At 49.9% G+C, this 22,398-nt stretch overlaps 1 protein-coding gene across 1 annotated transcript; it reads right to left on the bottom strand.

Moving 5' to 3' along the window:
- Positions 1–42: 42 nt before the first annotated feature.
- Positions 43–17,804, bottom strand: LOC116956278 (voltage-dependent calcium channel gamma-2 subunit-like). The gene is made up of 4 exons (XM_032977744.2): positions 16,313–17,804; positions 9,821–9,904; positions 6,381–6,521; positions 43–5,830 (listed from the first exon to the last, which is right to left on the bottom strand). Exons 1-4 carry the CDS (start codon positions 16,527–16,529, stop codon positions 5,184–5,186), a joined length of 1,089 nt encoding a protein of 362 aa, XP_032833635.1. The 5' UTR covers positions 16,530–17,804; the 3' UTR covers positions 43–5,183.
- Between the last annotated feature and the right edge of the window lie 4,594 nt (positions 17,805–22,398).

The raw sequence follows: 22,398 nt of genomic DNA, 5'->3' as shown, positions 1-22,398 counted from the left end.
ACGCAGGAGGATCACGTGGTGGTGAGCACGCAAATGCTTGCATTGGACCTCCTCCCTCCACGCTGTTCCCTTTATTCTCTCTCCACCCCGAGCCGAGACCAACTTAGAAACGCGACGCATGGACCAAGCCACCTTTTGCTTGAGCATTAGAAAAAATAATCTAATTAATTAGTCCTTTAAATATGATAATTATGGCTCTTAAACCCGCGCAAGGTTCAGCGTCTTGGAGCCGCGACGCACACGTGACGCTTCAACGCCCGGTCGCACAACGCAAGCGATTAAACAAAACAACAACAACAAAAAAACCCACAGTTTTACTCGGAAACAACCGAGCGAGTTGAATCCGTCTCTCTCCATTGGAATAAGAAGCGTTGCCAACTCCCGAGATGAGGAAAGTCGCCCACTATAACCTAAAAAAAAGGCGCTAGATGTCGCTGTAGATATAGCTTGTAAAGTCGTTAGATCAGCCACTGAGACAACTTACCGGAGTTATCACACACAGTCGACTGATGCAGGAACCGTGATACAAAGCCGGAGCCGTTCCGAAATCTGAAACAATGCATTTGTCTGAGAAAGTAGTTAAAAATGTGTCGCTAGACCAAATTGATCAAAAAAATTCTGGCACTCGAGAAACCCAATAAGTCGCATTCGAGACCTAGCGAGCAAATAGCTGAGTTTGGCGACACGTGCGTGGGAGGCGCCCAGTGTCTCGCGCGGAACGGTGGCGCGATGACTCTTCCGTGCGACACTCGCTCGGTTAATCGCCCTGATTTAACCAAAATCGCTTCGCGTGGACCAGGGTTATGAAGGCTCAGTGACCGATGGGTTTTTAAACACCCCCCCTAAAGTGACGGATTCACTCTGAAATTGTTACACTTTCACAAACGACAAGAGTAATGGAATCAAATTCCGCTATAGGTGTTTACCGCAACTCGGACACAGAACATTAGGACGCAAGACGCGTGCGGATTCATCTGGAAGCGAGTTTCCCTGCTGATAAATCAACCGCATGGGGGTGGGGGTGGTTAGGGAGCTGTAGTTACACACAGCTATAATACACAGCAGATAGACCGGACAGCTGTACGCACGGCAGAGAGACCAAATAGCTGTGCGTACAACAGACAGACCAGGCAGCTGTACGAACAACAGACAGAGCAGACTGCTGTACGCACAGCACATAAACCAGACAGCTGTATGCGCAACAGCAGACCAGAGAGCTGTACACACGGCTGACAAACTAGACATGGGTACACACAACAGACAACGAGCTGTACACTAAGCAGATACTCCGTACAAAAAGCAGGCGCTGCTCGTTAAATAAGGAGACAGCTGTTACTCAAATTTGGAGCAAATTGTACAGGGAGGCAATGAATCTGATCACGTGGCCACGATCAGCCGAACATAATAAATGCTAAATTAAACCCCTGATTCTAAAGCCTCAGTGTCCGGTTACATAAAACGCGAGTAATCCCTTCCACCCAGTAACTTATATTGCTTTAAGTGTCAAACTACACAAAGTGAGAATTACCCTCAATTATTTATGCAACCGGCCGCTTTTATTTATATTAAAAAATCCAGCTTTCTGGGTTTGGGTTTGTAGTTTGAAACCCAGATGACACCTACAGCAGCAGGGAAACTCACTCCCGGACTCAAACGCGGCTCAGTGTTCCGAGGCCTTATGGGCAACAGCTCACGAGCTGGCGCTGGCACCGGCACATTTAATAATGGACAGTAGCTCTTTGCACATAACGGGCAGCCGCTTCCGGGGCTGTGCCCAACAAGGAATAGGGTTAGTGTCGGCGCGTGGCTCCAGTCTGTGGCGATCCTAGAGGATTTGGAGGGGGGGGGCGGGATACGGGGGGGGGGGGCTCCATGCCCCCTAATAAACAGCAATGCCCCCCCCCCACTAACCACTCTGTGCCCAGAATTAAGAGGTAGCTCCTCGAGGTGGCTGGGGAGGCACTCAAATTCAAATTGACAAATGAAAGAGGGCATCATCATCACGGCCACTGATGCTACCACTCCTATCGCCATCGTTTCCTTCTGCCACATCCCGCAGCGGGAGCGCAGGCAGCACGTGACCTCCAAAGTCCGCTGTCGGGGTCTCACGCCACTTGCGGAGTTCTACACCGAGGCTGTAGATATAGTTGCCTCTCCACACCCAAATCGATTCCGCTGCCCAGACTCTCCCCTTGTTCCCTCTTGTTCACTGGATACCAGAATCAACACTGGTGCGCCCTGGCTTTTCAAGTTTCGGATGCCGCGAGGTGTAGGTAGATTCATTGATGAGTGGATTGACACAGGGATCGAGTGATGGTGGTGGTGAATAGGTGGATAACGAGATGCTGGAGTGTTGCGCTCTCACCAAGACCGCCGCGATGCACACCGTGCTCTCACGTCTAGCGGAGAAAGAGCTGATGATGAAGCCACTGACAGCGCATTCCAGTGACTCCATGAACCCACCTGCATGTGCTGACACCTGATCGTGGGAAAAACCGAGATGGAGATTGCAGCCTCCTCAACCTGGAGTCACAAGCCGACAGTTGATCGGGTCTGGTTGGGTAGGGTCATATAGGTCATATCAGGTTTGTGGGGTCGGGTCAGGTCATATCAGGTCGGGTAATGTCATGACCGACACAGCTTGGGGAGGCGTTCATTCAGCAGTGGATTGACATCGGACTTTGAATGAATGATGAATGAAGGAAGGAAAGGTCGGGTCGAATCGCGGAGGCGTGATGACAACCATGAGCGTAGGTCGCGACGCTATTGCTTCAGAAGAGAGAAGTCAGAAGAGGTGAGAAAAGAGAGGTCAAGAGAGGATCATGGTGTGAGGAGGTGAGAGAATAGTGGAGGAGAGGTAACGAAGTGAAGAAGAGGTGGATGGAAGTAAGATGAGAGGCGTGGAGTGAGGAGTTAAGTGGAACTAAGAGCAGTTGCGAAAGGAGTGGCAAGAAGGAGAGAGGAGGTGTGAGGAGCGGTTTAGGAGACGCGCGGTGATTGGCTAGGGAATCTGTTACAAAACGACACTGCGCTCTGCTGGTAGACACGTGACCCATTCGCTCACCTGGCGTGGAGAGTTTTTCAGGTGTAATTAAGTAAATAAATAAATCGGTATACAAATTAATACATAAATAAATGTAAAAACTAATACAAAAAATACACGGTACAAATATAAATAAAATACTATTATGTTTCGCGCGCAGAGAGGTTTGGGAAATAAATTCTCTGAACACGTGACCACGGCTGTCCCCACATTGACACTTGGAGGGGGTGAGGGGCAGCTACATCACTTTGGGTCCCGAGACAATAGACATCCGCGGAAGTCACCTTCACACAAACAAAGTTACGCTCGCTCGGTTGTTTATGCGTTGACACAGATCTGCGGCTGTGGTTGCAGCTATATATACGGCTGTAAATTCAGAGTTCAGTTTTTCTTTGTTGCGCTATGGATTAGCGAGAGGCGAAACTTCCGCAGATTTAGCTGCTGCACCTGAATTTACAGCGGTGGCGAAAGTCAGACACAGAGCGGAGAACTGCATCGAATTCATCCTACATCTCTCTACCTAAATATCTCTACACATCACTTCGTATAAGCACCTAGGCACACCTGGGCACAGTTTGGCACACCTCGCTCCCTCATCTGGATTCGAACCGAGTGACACCTCCCTGTGAGGACGCGGATTCTGAACCCGTCGCCCCGTTATTTGTAGCAGCGCGTTTTATTATTGTGATCATCATCGCCACTGTGGTTGAACTGCTCTACGCACCCCCGCCCCAGTCATGGGAATGTGGAATTTACTCCCCTCTCCCTCCCTCCTCCCCTAGGCAAGACGGACCGTGGTCACGAGTGCAACACGGGTGTGAAGTAAGGCATTCATTCATACGAGTGTCGCTTAATGGCACTGAGAGACGCGGCTCGCTGCGAGCGGCCCCGCGGGGGGAGGGGGAAGGTATGGGGGGGGGGCATTGGGGTGGGGGAGTGAAGGGGGGAGTCCACCCTGGGGAGGGGGGGGGCAGACAGGGATCCAGGTGCACACGGGATGACCCAGGTGTACACTGGGACGCGGCGCGTGGGCCGTCTCAAATGGCCATGACGTCTTCATTGAGGTCACTTTATACACGTGTTCTGGGTTTATTTTATTTACGTTTGTATGTACGTTTGTATCGATGTGTGTATGTATGTACGTGTGTTGTATGTATGTACGTGTGTCTTGTGTTAGTGCGCGCATCTCTGTTTGTGAATATATCTATGAGTGTGTGCGAATGTCAGTACGTGTGTGCGTCGTTATGTACCTATGTGTGTTCTGTGTACGTTTTCTTTAATTTGTGTTTAGTGTCGCTATGTACCTGTACGCATTTAGTATCTCCGTGTTAGCCTTAAGTGTGTATATACGTGTTGTACGTATGTATTATATATGTGTGTGATTTGTACAGTATATGTTTATATGTGTGTGGGTGATGTGTATATACCTATTTGTGTGTGCAGCTATGTATATGTAGCTATGTGTGGGGCCACTGCCCACGTGCACCTTTTAAAACATTTTCTTTCAACAAACATCACAACATTAAACACTGAAATCTGGTCCCTGACCCATTCCCCCAGCACCATCACCAGCACCGGCTGCTTCGCCATCATCACTACCATCATCACTACCATCATCATCATGACCACCATCATGATCGTAAACACGACTACTACCAACACAATCGTGACCACCATCGTAATCATCACCATTATTAACATCATCTTCTTCAGCGCCATCTTCATTATCACCACCGCCAGTTCATTATCATGACTGACGCACCACCACCACCACTAGCAGTGAGTATGATGACCATCACTGCCAGTCCAGTATCTTGACAACCCTCTACATCATTGAGACACTACCGCTAACAATTATTACCATCACCACCACTAGTTGCTCATCGTGAATTTGATCACCACCATCTCCACCACTTCATCCTTGTTACCTTCGTCTACATGAGCCGCCACCATCACCACCATTTCCGCCAGTGTGTCATTGTGGCTTTCATCATCACCACCATCATTATCATCATTACGATCACCTTGATCATTGCCAGTTTCCTATCATGACCTCCATCACCAGCATCATGCCATCGTGGGAACGTCCTGGGCGCCCCTCACCCCCACCCCACGTTCCTTGCCGCCCACCACCCCATGCTCACACGGGCGTAGTTCGTCGGTTCGCGAGCGGCAGCGTCGAGTCGTCAAAGTCGTCCTTGCTCGAGAACGCGTGGGGCTGCAGGAAGGGACCGGGTGGCCCACGAACAGAATTGTAGGCGGAGCCAGACGACACATCGCGGCCTGGCGTGGCCTGCAGCGCGTACATGGGGATGATGTCCGTGACGGCCATTGGCATGGGAGGCCCCACCTGCGTCAACCTCGGTGCCCCCAGGGGCAGTAGCTGCTGCTGTTGGTGCTGCTGTTGATGCTGCTGTTGGTGCTGGAGCGACTGTGGAGGGAGGAGGCCTGGCGAGGCGTCGCGGGAGCGAGCAGGGTCGCTGGAGCGCGACGAGGATCGCGAGCGGCGGCGGTAGCGCGCCCGGTACGTGGAGTAGGGCCCCGGGGCTGGCGCGGGCCGCTTGAGGTGCTGCAGCTGGTGCGGGCGGGCCCGTGCACGGGCCACCCGCGTCTTGTCGATGTAGACGTGGACTGCAACGACGCCCACCACCTCGGCGAGGACAAAGGAGAGCGCGCCGAAGTAGAAGGACCAGCCGTACTGGTAGCTGCTCTTCTTGGAGTCACTCTGCGCCGGGTCGTATGAGTTGCTCGAGATGTACACGATGATGCCGATGATGTTGCTCAGGCCTGGGAGACGCGCGGGAGACACACGCCGGAGGGGTGGAATATTTTCCAAGGACACCCCAACCACCTGGACTTCCCTCCCCCCCCTATCAGCACCAGGAGGTGGTTGGGGAAACATTTTCTGGAGCTCAGCCAAGAACAGCTACCAGCTTGATCAGAATGAAGCCCTAATTAAGGCTGCCTTATTGACGAATGCATGTGTTGAGGTTTTGTTTATTAAATGTGCCTATGCAGGTAGTAAACTAAGCATTTGGTGATGCTGATGCTGCACTGGTGCACAAAGCAGAATTATCAAAAAAATACTCAAAATACTCGTCAACAACACTGGCCATGAAAGAAAAAAAGACAATACGTAATCAGCAACGTTTCGGGTAATGGCCCTTCTTGTGCTGTGAAGGGTCATTGCCTGAAACGTCGCCGAATATATGTATATACACGCATACATTTTGTTTTCTGCAAAGGCCCACATTGTTGTTGACGAGCGTGTTGGAAATTTAAGTGGGGAGTGTGGTGTTAGTGCTCGAGTTTGAGAGCCGGAGCTGGCGGTGCTCACCCGCGGACACGCAGAAGATGCCAGCGCCCAGCAGGATGTTGTGCTTGCGCTTGTAAAGTTCACTCGCTGCCACCGAGACGCCGCCGAACAGCAGCAGCGTCGCGCTCAGGATGGGGAACGCGCTGGACGCTCGCACCACGCCTATAACAACGACGACAACAACAAAACCGCCGTTCACTGTTAAGTGGCAGTGATGTCATCGTGGCGCTTGTGCCATGCTAGGTGCACTTTGAAACCAGGTGAAGTATAAAAGGCCCCCTGGCAGGAGGTCACGGAACAGACCCATGGGTTTTCTGCCTGAGGTGACTGGCAGATGCACCAACTGTGGTTCCTACTGTGCCAACTTTCTGCGTTTTAGCCACCCGGCGCTCTGCCCATTGTTGTGAGCGTCACTCCTCTGCCCTCCGTTGTTGCTGGAGGGCGACTGCCACAAACTCCCAAGGAAGTGACCTTTACGAACCTCCTCCACAAAGGTCGATCTTGACAACGCTGGTAACAAACATACATACGTAAAAACAAGACAAAGATTCCCCATGTAGCCTGGGGCAAGTGCTGGTACCGTGTATAAGATCGTCCAGGTGTGTATGTGTGTAAGATCACTGATTACCCATGTGTGTATGTGTGTAAGATCGCCCAGGTATACCCAGGTGTGTATGTGTATACGATCACCCAGGTGTGCACAGGTTGTATGGGCATAAGATCGCCCAGGTATACCCAGGTGTGTATGTGTATCAGATCACTCAGGTATACCCATGTGTGTATGTGTATAAGATCACCCAGGTATGCCCAGGTGTGTATGTGTATCAGATCACCCAGGTATTCCCAGGTGTGTATGTATATCAGATCACTCAGGTATGCCCAGGTGTGTATGTGTATAAGATCGCCCAGGTATGCCCAGGTGTGTATGTGTATCAGATCACCCAGGTATTCCCAGGCGTGTATGTGTATAAGATCACCCAGGTGTGCCCAGGTGTGTATGTGTATAAGATCGCCCAGGTGTGTATGTGTATAAGATCACCCAGGTGTGTATGTGTATCAGATCACTCAGGTGTGCCCAGGTGTGTATGTGTATAAGATCACCCAGGTGTGTATGTGTATAAGATCACTCAGGTGTGCCCAGGTGTGTATGTGTATAAGATCACCCAGGTGTGTATGTGTATCAGATCACTCAGGTGTGCCCAGGTGTGTATGTGTAAAAGATCGCCCAGGTGTGCCCAGGTGTGTATGTGTATAAGATCGCCCAGGTGTATATGTGTATAAGATCACCCAGGTGTGTATGTGTATAAGATCGCCCAGGTGTGAATGTGTATAAAATGACCCAGGTGTGTATGTGTATCAGATCACTCAGGTGTGCCCAGGTGTGTATGTGTATAAGATCACTCAGGTGTGCCCAGGTGTGTATGGGTAAAAGATCGTCCAGATGTATGTGTATAAGATCGCCCAGTTGTGCCCAGGTGTGTATGTGTATCTAATCGCCCAGGTGTGTATGTGTATAAGATCGCCCAGGTGTGCCCAGGTGTGTATGTGTATCAGATCACCCCGGTATACCCAGGTGTGTATGTGTATAAGATCGCCCAGGTGTGTATGTGTATAAGATCACTCAGGTGTGTATGTGTATAAGATCACTCAGGTGTGCCCAGGTGTGTATGTGTATAAGATCACTCAGGTGTGCCCAGGTGTGTATGTGTATAAGATCGCCCAGGAATGTATGTGTATTAGATCACTCAGGTGTGCCCAGGTGTGTATGTGTATAAGATCGCCCAGGCCTGTATGTGTATAAGATCACCCAGCTATCCCCAGGTGTGTATGTGTATCAGATCACTCAGGTCTACCTAGGTGTGTATGTGTATAAGATCGCCCAGGTGTGTATGTGTATCAGATCGCCCAGGTGTGCCCAGGTGTGTATGTGTATCAGATCACCCAGGTATTCCCAGGCGTGTATGTGTATAAGATCACTCAGGTGTGCCCAGGTGTGTATGTGTATAAGATCACTCAGGTGTGCCCAGGTGTGTATGTGTATAAGATCGCCCAGGAATGTATGTGTATTAGATCACTCAGGTGTGCCCAGGTGTGTATGTGTATAAGATCGCCCAGGCCTGTATGTGTATAAGATCACCCAGCTATCCCCAGGTGTGTATGTGTATCAGATCACTCAGGTCTACCTAGGTGTGTATGTGTATAAGATCGCCCAGGTGTGTATGTGTATCAGATCGCCCAGGTGTGCCCAGGTGTGTATGTGTATCAGATCACCCAGGTATTCCCAGGCGTGTATGTGTATAAGATCACCCAGGTGTGCCCAGGTGTGTATGTGTATAAGATCGCCCAGGTGTGTATGTGTATAAGATCACCCAGGTGTGTATGTGTATCAGATCACTCAGGTGTGCCCAGGTGTGTATGTGTATAAGATCACCCAGGTGTGTATGTGTATAAGATCACTCAGGTGTGCCCAGGTGTGTATGTGTATAAGATCACCCAGGTGTGTATGTGTATCAGATCACTCAGGTGTGCCCAGGTGTGTATGTGTAAAAGATCGCCCAGGTGTGCCCAGGTGTGTATGTGTATAAGATCGCCCAGGTGTATATGTGTATAAGATCACCCAGGTGTGTATGTGTATAAGATCGCCCAGGTGTGAATGTGTATAAAATCACCCAGGTGTGTATGTGTATCAGATCACTCAGGTGTGCCCAGGTGTGTATGTGTATAAGATCACTCAGGTGTGCCCAGGTGTGTATGGGTATAAGATCGTCCAGGTGTATGTGTATAAGATCGCCCAGTTGTGCCCAGGTGTGTATGTGTATCTAATCGCCCAGGTGTGTATGTGTATAAGATCGCCCAGGTGTGCCCAGGTGTGTATGTGTATCAGATCACCCCGGTATACCCAGGTGTGTATGTGTATAAGATCGCCCAGGTGTGTATGTGTATAAGATCACTCAGGTGTGTATAAGATCACTCAGGTGTGCCCAGGTGTGTATGTGTATAAGATCACTCAGGTGTGCCCAGGTGTGTATGTGTATAAGATTGCCCAGGAATGTATGTGTATCAGATCACTCAGGTGTGCCCAGGTGTGTATGTGTATAAGATCGCCCAGGCCTGTATGTGTATAAGATCATCCAGCTATGCCCAGGTGTGTATGTGTATCAGATCACTCAGGTCTACCTAGGTGTGTATGTGTATAAGATCGCCCAGGTGTGTATGTGTATCAGATCGCCCAGGTGTGCCCAGGTGTGTATGTGTATAAGATCGCCCAGGTGTGTATGTGTATAAGATCACTCAGGTGTGCCCAGGTGTGTATGTGTATCTATTCGCCCAGGTGTGTATGTGTATAAGATCGCCAGGGTGTGTATGTGTATAAGATTGCCCAGGTATACCCAGGTGTGTATGTGTATCTAATCGCCCAGGTGTGTATGTGTATCTAATCGCCCAGGTGTGCGTTCTCTCACGCAGCAGGTACTCCGCGCTGCCCTTCTCATAGTCCTGGTCGTCAGGGAAGTAGTCAATCTTCTTGCAAGCGCCCTTCAGCTCCCCTGGGGGATCAGAATCAGAAAGGGTTTTATTCGCCATGAAAGTTCGCACAGACAAGGAATTTACTTTGGCAGGAAGGTGCATACATTCAACATATAGGAATCGTAAATCTTAAATAAGTGGTATACAAGTCTAACTATACTAAATGTACAAAGTCTAACTAAACTAAGGGGCTAAAGTATGTAAAATTTTGAATAAATATTGAATATAAAGTAGCTATAAGATACAATCTAAAAATACATAAAAATACAAATAGGGTAACATAGTGTAAATATGGCAAGGTGTCATTTTGTATATAAGGGGAAAGCATAGGCCGTGTCACAACTCTGTGCAACATCAGCAACATCAGCTGCAACAGTCGGAGTGACACTCGGCAGGAGCAGAAGTGGCGATAGCAGCAGTAGCAGCAACAATAACAGCTCAAGCTGTAACAGCAGCAGCAGCGCCATTGCCAACTATAGCAGAAAAAACACTGAAACTATCATCACCATCGTGAGTCGTTTACCTCATCAATAACATCAACGTTGAGTTTTCCTCATAATTTGCCACAAACCGTTAACATCAACAATTTAGTTTACCTCATCATTTACCATCATTAACATAATCACCGCATTTAAAATCATCAATAACGGCTGTCACTGACACAGAGACACTGCATTTCCCATCATCAATACTATCAATACTGAGTTTACCTCGGCATTTACCACCATCATTAACATCAATACTGAGTTTACCTCAGCATTTACCACCATCATTAACATCAATACTGAGTTCACCTGAGCATTTACCACCATCATTAACATCAATACTGAGTCTACCTCAGCATTTACCACCATCATTAACATCAATACTGAGTTCACCTGAGCATTTACCACCATTATTATCGTCAATACTGAGTTTACCTCAGCATTTACCACCATCATTAACATCAATACTGAGTTTACCTCAGCATTTACCACCATCATTAAGATCAATACGCGAGTTTACCTCAGCATTTACCACCATCATTAACATCAACACTGAGTTTACCTCAGCATTTACCACCATCATTAACATGAATACTGAGTTTACCTCAGCATTTACCACCATTATTATCATCAATACTAAGTTTACCTCAGCATTTACCACCATCATTAACATCAATACTGAGTTTACCTGAGCATTTACCACCATTATTATCGTCAATACTGAGTTTACCTCTGCATTTACCACCATCATTAACATCAATACTGAGTTTACCTCAGCATTTACCACCATCATTAACATCAATACGCGAGTTTACCTCAGCATTTAACACCATCATTAACATCAATACTGAGTTTACCTCAGCATTTACCACCATCATTAACATCAATACGCGAGTTTACCTCAGCATTTACCACCATCATTAACATGAATACTGAGTTTACCTCAGCATTTACCACCATCATTAACATCAATACTGAGTTTACCTGAGCATTTACCACCATTATTATCATCAATGCTGAATCTACCTCGGCATTTACCACCATCATTAACATCAATACTGAGTTTACCTCAGCATTTATCATCATTAACATCAATACTGAGTTTACCTCAGCATTTACCACCATCACTAACATCAATATTGAGTCTACCTCAGCATTTACCATCAACATCAACACTGAGTTTATCGTCATCATTCACATCAGCACTGACTTTCCCTTAGCATTTTCCATAACATCAGCACTAAGTTTACCTCAGCATTAACCATCAGCACCATCGTTATTAACAAATATTGAATATGCATTGTTGCTTGAACGATTGCTGTTGGAAAGCATTGACAACCGAGGCGCATATTGATTGGCTGATGGGCATAGCGTTGTGTTTATGGTGCGCCGTGACGGCCCATTGTCAAATTACATTTCTCTATGTCTCGTGTGCTTTGAAACAAAGACCATTGCCCGAAACGTCGCCCATTGACCCCACTGTCTTATTGAACATGTGTTTAGCTTTTTGCTGTTGTTAAATTTGTACTTATGCACCACTGGCAGTAGCAGCAGCACTGCCGCAGCAAATTGTTTAATTGTAATTTACTTCATTGTGGCTCCTGGGCTATGGCGTCACCGGGCGTGCTTCATTCGCGGTGACGTCATCCGCGTGATTCATCTGCGATTACGTCACCGCGTTTAAGGCAAGCCGCGATGACGCCACGCATTGTAACCCACCTCTCCTCCCTCACTTCGTGATGACGTCACACGTCTGGTGGGGTGGGGGGGTTGAGGCGCTGTCCACGCATGCCGGTGCTGAAGGGCGGCCCGTAGCGAACAGAGAGACCCGGCGATGTCCGTTATTTAACCAGGCGAGGAAGGACCCTTTGAGATTAATTACCCGCTGTGATTTACGTCCTTTGTTTAAGCCACGTGAGAGCGAGCCCATTGAGAAATCGCTATCTCGTGCGATTCGCGTGCGTTAGGTCTTTATTAAAATCCGTGCGAGCCATTGTCCGTCGCGATTGACGCCCTTCAACTTGCTGTAGGCGAGAGACTCGGAGTTTATTATTTCAGCTGGTTAAGGCCCATTGAGCTAAGCGGCTCTTTTACAAGGACGACCGCAGCCCCTAGAGAGACCGCTGCGATTAACTGCTGCCTTTGTGCTGACATCTTTATTTAGCAAAATGCAAGCTCGTTTTGAGATTATCCCGTGCGATTTGAGTCACGTATTTAACCGTACCAAAAAAAATCCCATTCTATCGTGATCGATGCCATTTATTTTACCAACCGAGATTCAATGCCTCTTTCCTGTGGCTTGACGTTGACATAATTTAAGTAGGCGAGTTTCTCATTGAGATATGAATCGCCTTTTGGTATTGACTCCGTCTATTTAACAAAGTGAGAGCTCGTTGAAATTGAACGTATCTTGTTATTCAGTTTGAGAGTCGTTTAAAATGCATTACCGCTGTAACCGGAGACCAGGAATCCGCGTCCACAGAGACTCGCGTGCTAATTTCATTTTGATGTTGGATTTTTTTTCAAATATATTATTTTCATCAATGACACCCGCAGCCCACAACGGTATTCTCTTGCTGATGGCGATGTCACAGGGTATGCACATTATCTTTCCCGCAACAGCAAGGGGCAATACATTACACCATGCACACGCACTACTTTAGCCATGGCGAGTGCAGCGAATGTCTAATCGTAGTCGAGCTCGCTCAACGAACGCAAATCAGTGGCCGTGAATCCCGGCACTGTAATGTGGACAGTCGCGCACCCGGGGCCAAGCGCAAATGACGGTCCTTCCACTGCCTCTTGGGTAGTCGGGAGTGAGATGGAGATCGTCACGGTGAGAGGAGAATGGGGAGAGATGGCGAAAGAGAGGTGGAGAGAAGGTAGAGAGAGGTGGAGAAGAAAGAAAAGGGAAAGTCTGGAAGGAGAGAAGAGACATTGGTTGAGGGGGAGAGAGTAGAGGAGATGGAGATGGATGGAGACAGAGGATGAGAGATGGAGAGAGTCAGAGATGGGGAAATAAGTGAGAGATGCAACGAGATACACAGTGGAGAGGGAATGAGAGATGGAGTAACACACGCAGAGGAGGAGTTTAAGGGAGGCCGGGGAGGGAGGAAGGCAGTGTAATGAGAGATGGAGCGACAGACACACGGGGAAAGGTATGGGCGATGAATAAACACACAGATGTCGGGGAGATGGAGAGAGACAGAGCTGGGGGGAGAGAGAGGAAGGAGATGGAGTGAGAGGCGCAGAAGAGAGGGGGAGGGAGGCAAAAGCCAGCCATGTCCCCTCCCTCCCTAACAAAGCGCGTGCCCGCGACGCCCGTGAAAGCGCCCAACGCCCCCGCCATCTTGTTGTGCACGCGCATCTCTCCCGCAACCCCCAGGGGGTCCTAACCCCCTTCGCCCACCCCCCTTCGCCCTTGTCCCCCACCCCCTTCTTACCCCACCCCTCAAAACAACAACAATATCAACCGAGCATCCTTTATTTCTCCATAAAGGCCTCACTGAGTCTGATAAGGTCATTTTCAGGAGCGTCCCGCGTGGGGCTGTGTCGCCAATTCCTCGTTGAGTGTTTATGATGAGGGCACACTAGTGACCGGAGAAAACCCCACGCGTGCTAGAGGAGAACGCTCGAAACGTCTGGACGAAGAGCCGGGAGTATAAACGCACCATGGGATGGTTATTATTTCGCCAATAAAACAGAAACAGCAGCTTAGCATAGAGGTAGGAGCAAGGATAGAGATAAAGATATATGGATAGACATAGGGGTATGAAAATAGATTTGGCTAGATATAGATATAGGGCATAAATAGAGATATAGGTAGCAATAGAGATAGGGGTAGGGATAGAGATAGGGGTAGAGATAGGGGGTAGAGATAGGCGTAGGGATAGAGATAGGGGTAGAGATAGGGGGTAGAGATAGGCGTAGGGATAGAGATAGGGGTAGAGATAGGGGGTAGAGATAGGCGTAGGGATAGAGATAGGGGGTAGAGATAGGCGTAGGGATAGAGATAGGGGCCGGGATAGAGATAGTGCAGGGTAGATGGAGAGAGACAGGGATAGGAGTCGGAATAAATATAGCGATAGGGATAGAGATCAGGGTAGGGATTGAAATACATACCGAAAGAACCAAAGAGTATGGATTCCTGCAGTCACGAAAGCTTCAAATCAAGATATAAGTATAGGGATTCGATATAGCGGTAAAGATAGAATAGAGATAGGGGTAGGGAAAGCGTGAGGCCGATGTGTGACGTTACAATCCCAAACCCCACCGTGAACCGGGTTCTAATCTCAGTTTTTATTCTATTGGTGACACAGCCGTCCCCCCTCGCTCCCTTGCACGCTACCGCCTCCCCTCACCCGCCACAACCCCTCCCCTCACCCCCCACCTCCCGAGCGCCTCGCACTCGCTTGACACAACAATGGACCTGAGATTTCACCGGTGCCGCCATCACCGCCTTCACGCAGGGGCTGTGGGTCGCAGTGACCGGCCGCACCGGCCTCATAAACCCCAACACTCACCACAGCCACAGCACTTACTACAGCCACAACACTCACCACAATGCTCACCCCAACACTCACCACAGCCACAGCACTTACTACAGCCACAACACTCACCACAATGCTCACCCCAACACTCACCACGGCCACAGCACTGAAAACAGCCACACCACTCACCACAACGCTCACCACAACGCCCATCGCGGCCACAACACTCACCGCAGCCAATACACTTACCACAACACTCACCACAGCCACAGCACTGAAAACAGCCACACCACTCACCACAACGCTCACCACGACCACAACACTCACTACAGCCACCACACTCACCACAGCCACAACACTCACCACAACGCTCACCACGGCCACAACACTCATACTACGGCCACAACACTCACTCCAGCTACAACACTCACCATAACCATAACCACAACACTTACCATAACCACAACACTCACCATAACCACAACACTAACCACTACCATAACACTCACCACAGCCACAACACTCACGGCAAAACTAACACCACAACCACACTACTCACCACAACCACATCGCAGCCTCAACACTGACCACACCATTCACCACAACACTCACCACAACGCTCAGTGCAGCCACAATCCTCACCACAACCACAAGACTCCTCATATCTACAACACTCCTCAAAATATCTACCACAACGCTCACCACAACCGCGACACTCATCCCAGCCACCCCTCTAACCTCACAAACTCACCCATACCTCAAGATTCACCAACTCACCCACACCTATAGCCTCATCAAAGCAACCACTCTTTTACCCTCACACACTCACCTACACCTCGAGCCTCACCAACTCACCCACACCTTTACTCTCACCAACTCATCCATACCTCTACTCTTCACCAAATTACCCACCCATCTTGCCTCACCAACTCACACCACTCCACTAACCTCACCAACTCCCCCACACGTATAGCCTCACCAGTCTCAGTGACTCCTCCAACCGCCCAACTCAACTGGCCTCACAAACTTGTAAAAGCCTCATCAGGCTCAGCTGCCCGACAGACGTCACAAGTCTCACCAAGCCCCTCATCAACCTCACCAGTCTCACACAACCCTGAGGATTGCGCCTACATTTCCATCATCGCCACCCTCACCATCCCGAAAGAACTCACCAAAAATATTTATTTAGCCTTACTACTCTCACCAAACCATTCAATCATCACACATCCCTCAGGATGGTACGAGCATTGTTAGCCTCACCAACCCACGATCGGCTTCACCATCCTTCACCAGCCTCACCGCTCGCTCAAGATCTCATCAACATTTTGCCTGCCTAATCAAACCTACCGCCCTCATCCTCACCACCCCTCCTCAACCGCCCCAACCGGGGCCATCACCAACAGACAATCCTCGCTCTCAACCGACCTCCCCCCCCTCCCTCCCTCCCGGGTACCTTCGAGGCAGCACTTTCTCCAGAGGCCCGAGTGCGTGAGCACCTCCTGCATCTTCTTGCCGGTGTCATTGTCGCCGTTGCCCTTGCTGTGACACAGGCCGCGCGCGTACAGCCAATAGTCGGTGCCCACGGCGATCGTCATAAGACTGAAGGCGGCGAAGGCACCCAGGGTCGCGAGCAGCATCCGCCCTCCGCGCTCACCCGCGCCCACTCCCATGCTGCTGCCGCATCCTCTACGGGGCCCCCGGTGGCCGGAGGAAGCGGGGACGGGGTGGGGGTAGGGGTCTGTCTCCCTTGGGGGGGGGGCTGTCCCTTGGGGGGGGGGGGGTCTGCTTTCTGTGTCTTACTAGGTGTGTACTGCGTTGCGTGTCTATCTACTCGCGAGTCTGTCTCTTCCCGTCTCCTGTCTCACACTCCTGGATTCTTCTCGAGTCTCTTATCTCTATGTCCCTTACCTGCGTCTTTGTCTCTCGCTCTCTTGTCTCTGTGTTTGTGTCTCTCTGCGTCTCAGAAGCAGGATCAGCACTCTACGTTGTCTGCGTCAACAGCTCCTTGCTTCTTTATCTCCCTTCTCGCTACAACGATAGCGTCTCTCTCCTCTTTGCCTCTAGCCGAATGCGTCTTCTCCCCCATGAGCTGCATCAGCTGCAGCAGCTCTCCTTGACTCTCCGCGCCTCCATCAGCAGCAGCTCCTTGTTCCTTCGCCGTGTGTCTCTACAGCAACCTTCCGTCTGTCTCCGCGTCTCTCCCCCGTGTCTCACTCGCTGTGTTTCCCTGATAGTATATCTGTCTCTCTCTCCTTGTCTCTCTCGTCGTATCTCTCTACAGCGGCTTCTGCACCGCAATAAGCTCCCTGCACATCAGCGCTCTTCTTTCTCCTTCCCCCAATGACTTCTCATCCCTTCTACAGCGCCTCTGTCTTCCTCCATACCACCTCTCTCTCGCTGTGGCTCTGTCTCTCTCCTCCTACAGCCTTCCCCAATCTCCTATCTACAGCATCCCTCTCTCCCTGCTATATCGTCTCTTGGTTTTTCACAGCATCTCGTAACCTCGTACCGTCTCTCTCTCGCCTCCCTATGGCACCGTTCTCTTCATTCCCACAGCGTCTCCCTCGACAGCTGCTGTCTCCATAGCGTGTCGCTCCTACAGCATATTCCTCTATAAATCATCTCTCAATGTAGCAATCATCTCCTTACAGCTGCCCTCTATAGCATCCGCATCCTAAATCATCACCGCACCTTCTCGCTCTGTCTCATCTCTCTCTCTCTCGAACAGCCACTCTCCCCCCCATAGCATCACGCTCTATGCTATGTCTCTCTATAGCACGACGCTACACACATCATCTCTACAGCATCTTGCCCGACGGCAGCATCTCCCTCCGTTCCGCAGCTCTGCCCGCGTCTCCGCGTCTCGCGCTCCCGTCCCGGTTCCTCCTTTCCAGAATCTCACTCCCAATTCCATGGGCAGCCTCGGTGAGAGGGTGGGGGACGTAGTGGGGGGAGGGGGTTGGAGGGAGGGAGAGGAGGTGGGGAGAAAGGAGGGGGTGGGGGACGTCAAGGCGCGGCTGGCGGAGAGGAGGGGCTGGGTGCGAAATGTTCCGAGCCGAGATGGAGGGGAGGGTTTTTTTTTCTTTTGGAGGGGGGGGGGGTCACTGGAGATGGGGGTCACGGGGGGGGGGGGGCAACTGAGAGGATTTGGAGGGGGCCACTGAAATTAGAGCCCACACACGTGCAGCAAGACTTTCTACCCCTCTGCTTCTCCTTTCACTCTCCCTTCCCTCTGTCTCTCCCCATTCTCTGTCCCATTCTCTCCCTTGCCTCTCCTCTGACTCTCCCTCTCTCGTCTCTCTACCTTGCCTTCTCACTCTTACACCTCTCCCCTGCCTCGCCTCTCACTCTAATCTCCCTCTCCAAACACCTTGTCTCTCTTCTCACTCGCCCCTGTATCGCCTCTCACTCTCTTCTATGCTCGCTCTCCATAGTCTCTCCCCTCTCTTTCCCTTGCCTCTCCTCTGACTCTCCCATCCTCTATCCTCTCCTCCCTCTACCTTGCACTTTCTCCTCGCTCTCCCATCTCCCTCCCCTACCTCTCCTCTGACTCTGCTCTGCATTTACCTCCTCTTCTTGATCTATCTTCTGGCTCTCTCCTCTCTCTCCCCCTTGCCTCTCTCCTATTACTCTTTCTATTCCCCATCTTTCTACCAACGCTTTCTCTATCTCGGCATTCTCCTCGCTCTCTGGTGATCCAGGAGGTGTTGGAGAGGGTAATGCAGGTCCTGGGCCTCTCATTGGTCGACTCAACCTCAAATGAGTACCTGGTGCGATGTGTGAACATCGCCACTAGGGAAACAGAGGCGGCCGGGCGTGGCGCTAGCCACCCACCCCCTTCGTGTGCTATTCCGGCCTTCATAGGTGCGACTCGCTAACAGCACTTGCCCCAACAGTCTGTCTTTGATGTAGAACAACAGTGATAATTATACCTTGAGGTGGATGAGCCAAATAATTGCGTCACGAGCAGCGGAGTGGCGCATCGCTGTTGATGATGCATCCTCCTCCGTGTTTGTGAATCAGGCATTGAGTCTCTATAAACCTTCCACGGCTCTGTTCTGGCTGGTGGTGATCACAGTCTCCGCACAATGTTGCAGAGGTTTTTTTTGTTGTTAAATCTCTCCATAATTATTTTTATTCGATACGGTGTCATAAACGGATATCGTAGGCGGATGCAGGGATTATATGGGATAGACGGGGTTGCGTCGGGCATCGTAATAGGGCACGTGCAGGGGATAGGGGAACGTATAGGGGATAGACAGGGGGATGTATAGGGGATAGACAGTGGGATGAATAAGGGATAGGGGGCCGTGTAGGGGATAGACAGCGGGATGAGTAGATGATAGACAGGGAAATGTGTAGGGGATAGACAGAATTATGTTTGGGGGCTAGGGGTACAGGAGGTTTCGGGAGCGTGCATAGGAAAAGAGTTTGGTTCTGAGTTGATAGTGGGGGGGGGGGGGGGGTCCGAGTTCGTGTCCGTAGTGGGGGGGAGGCATTGGCGCAAGAAGGTGGCATTATCTGGCTAACAGAAACCCCGGGGTGCGCATGCGCCCAGCCTGGTTAATTAGACGCTGCTCGCGTGCGTGCGGGACAAAGGGAGCGGCCGCTCCGAGAGGGGGGGAGGAGGAGGAGAGAGCGCGTCAATGAGAGGGGAGGAGGCGGAGGGGATGTGGATGGATGCTGTTTGCAAAGCAAATCAAAGTCCACTTTGTTCCCCGCGCCCAAGAACGAAGGGTATCTAATAGAGGGCTGGAGGAGCGGGACAATATACAATGAAGTAAATAATACGGACACAAGAGCCGCCATAGGAACGTCGAATGTCCAGTTGTTGCCTCGAGCGGCCAACGAAAATGAGCGCAGCCCCATTTGCTCGTTACGATGGGAGGCACGGGACTCTTGAGGATGGTTATGTTGATAAATATAAATCTACATACGTCAGTTTGTATTCTCATTTCAGCTGTCCAGGTCTGAATTCCGGAAAATATTCCCCCGACTCGCGGTACCCCTCCAGCCCTGTCTGAGCACCCCCCCCTCCACTCCGTACAGCAGTGGAACCCGGTCAAGGTCAAGAGGTCATCACGGGCAATAGCGTTGATGTCGCTCCACCTCGCCATCGCTTCCTTCCACCTGCCAGACTCCACACTTCCAATGACCGCTCTCGTGGTATTATTGGCGTCATCTGTCTTGTCATCATCAGCCGTGATCCATCCCCTCCCGGCTCTGCGATACGAGCAGTCCACCGACAGCACCTGCACGCGAGGTGCCGTTATCGCTCCACCTCGGATATGTTCCCATCACGTGTGGATGCCACCCCTTTGTTCGTGTTAGCCATCGGCCCCTGTAAGCGACGTGTCTTGTTTTTGTAAAAACAAAAAAAAATGTTTTACCAGGAAAGGCCCACTGAGCTAGTTTGCTCCTTTTTAAGATTGACCCAAGCCTAGGCCGACTTTACTCATCGTCATTATTATTATTATTATATTTTACTCATCGTGTTTACAATGATGTCGTTCACCTGCTCTGTACGTTCTCTAATCCGCGTCTTCCTTGGGGGTTTTAAAAAAAAAATCTTCCTGTCTGTCTCTCAATGCGATTCCGAGAAATGCATCTCCCTCCGCGTGTCTTTGCGCACTTTTACGCGTTTAGCATCGCAGCTCACTCCGCACGGCAGTGGGTTTGCTCATGGGCGGAGTTTTCAGGAGTTCACAATGAATAGCACAATTAATTAATTATATGCACCCGCGATTCCTAATATGATGGACAAAGCGAACCCCCCCCAAATATAGAAGTCAAACTCCGCCTATGGCCGTTTGCTCGTTCAGTTCAGTTTATTTTGGTATAGCCCTGTGAGCCATCCGGCTCTTGAATCGGGTGCAACCACAACAAACAAAAACACGAACAAGAAAAACATCTTAAAGTGACTATGTGACTGTGGAAACAGAAAATCCATGGAAAAAAATACAGCAAAAATATTCCTGAAAAAAGCACCGTACACCAACGCTGTGTGCAAAAAAATCCCAGTGGGATGCAAGTCAAACAACAACAACAACCACAACCACAAAAACTTAGATTAAGGCCATCAGTCTAACTCCGCACTACAACAAAACAAACATGTCCAAACCATAAAACGTTTTCCAAATCACCAAAAAATAAAGCCATAATTGCAACGTAACAGTGATCACAAGGACCGTGACCGAATTTTTACAATAAACTACATAAAAAAACATGTAACACCAAATCCTAGAGCCATAGCTGGCTGCATGAGTTACTCCACAGCAACAGAAGCATCGGTCGGAGTATCAAATTTTTCAATGCACCTTTAAGATCAGCACGCTAAATCAAAATACAGATAATACTTTACAGCGTCATCCGGAGCGAAACATTTTATTTTACGCCAATGAAGAGCAGTGGCAGCTAGGGGTGTACAACTCCTCTAGAGCAAATTTGAGAGGAGATCTCATTGGTAGCGATTCAAGTTGCAGTTTATTGGCAATAGCATTCCAGACCCTGGGGGCATCAATAGCAAAGGCCCTTCCTCCAGTTTTTGTACGGCAATAGGGAATGTGAAGCTGGTAAATGAGCGTCGGGACCGGAGAAGCTCACGGGAACACCGGAATCACGAAAACAACGGAGATGCAACGAATATCATCTCGAATTCAGAGCCGGAAGAGACAATTGCCATGAAGCTAACGAATTAATGTCCCTCATTTGAACTGGGTCTTGTCTTCAGCTTCTCTCTCGTCACACATTTATCTTAGCTCGCACCTGTATTCACTCCACCGGTGTCTCATCTGTATACATATCGTAACCATCTCGTAAACACCTTCTATATTTTGTCTACGTTACGGTCATCTCGCTGCATCTCTATCGCGAGTCGATATCTCTTTCGTCATCTCCTCTCGGAGTGTATTCATTGAAATAGAGGGAGGGGGTGTGGGGGGAAGGCGATCCCAGTGGAGTTTATACCGTGTACAGTATGGATGTGTGGTGTGCAGTGCTTGTGCAGTGTGCAATGTGTATCGTGGGGAGCGGTAATGCTGCGGTTAGCGCGCTGCGCTATGCACCCGGCGGCCCGAGTTCGAGTCTCGTTCACGGCCAACACCAGTGACGATTATCTGAACCGGTCCCCAGGTTGACTCAGCCTAAAATTACTACCTGGTGCTGGCCCACCCACCCGCTAGTGTGCGGTGCCGGCCTTCATAGGTGCTCCCTAACAGCACTTGCCCCCAATAGTGTGTTCAGACTATAGGCGAGATCTTTGTCTTTGTGTATAGGGTGCAGTATGTGTGAGGTTCAGTCTGTATGAAGTTCAGTGTGTTAAAGTGCAGTTCGATAATGTGCACTATATGTGTGTAAGCTGCAGTGTGTGTGTGTGTAAGCTGCAGTGTGTGTGTGTAAGCTGCAGTGTGTGTGTGTATAAGCTGCAGAGTGTGTGTATAATCTGCAGCGTGTGTAAGCTGAAGTGTGTGTGTAAGCTGCAGTGTGTGTGTGTAAGCTGCAGTGTGTGTGTGTAATCTGCAGTGTGTGTGTAAGCTGCAG

This window comes from Petromyzon marinus, chromosome 3, assembly GCF_048934315.1.
Source record: "Petromyzon marinus isolate PM22_M1 ecotype Great Lakes invasive population chromosome 3, UKy_Petmar_22M1.pri1.0, whole genome shotgun sequence".
Classification (NCBI taxonomy): Eukaryota; Metazoa; Chordata; class Hyperoartia; order Petromyzontiformes; family Petromyzontidae; genus Petromyzon; species Petromyzon marinus.
The sequence above is the reverse complement of the archived record's forward strand: the minus strand, read 5'-3'. Positions and strand labels throughout refer to the sequence as shown.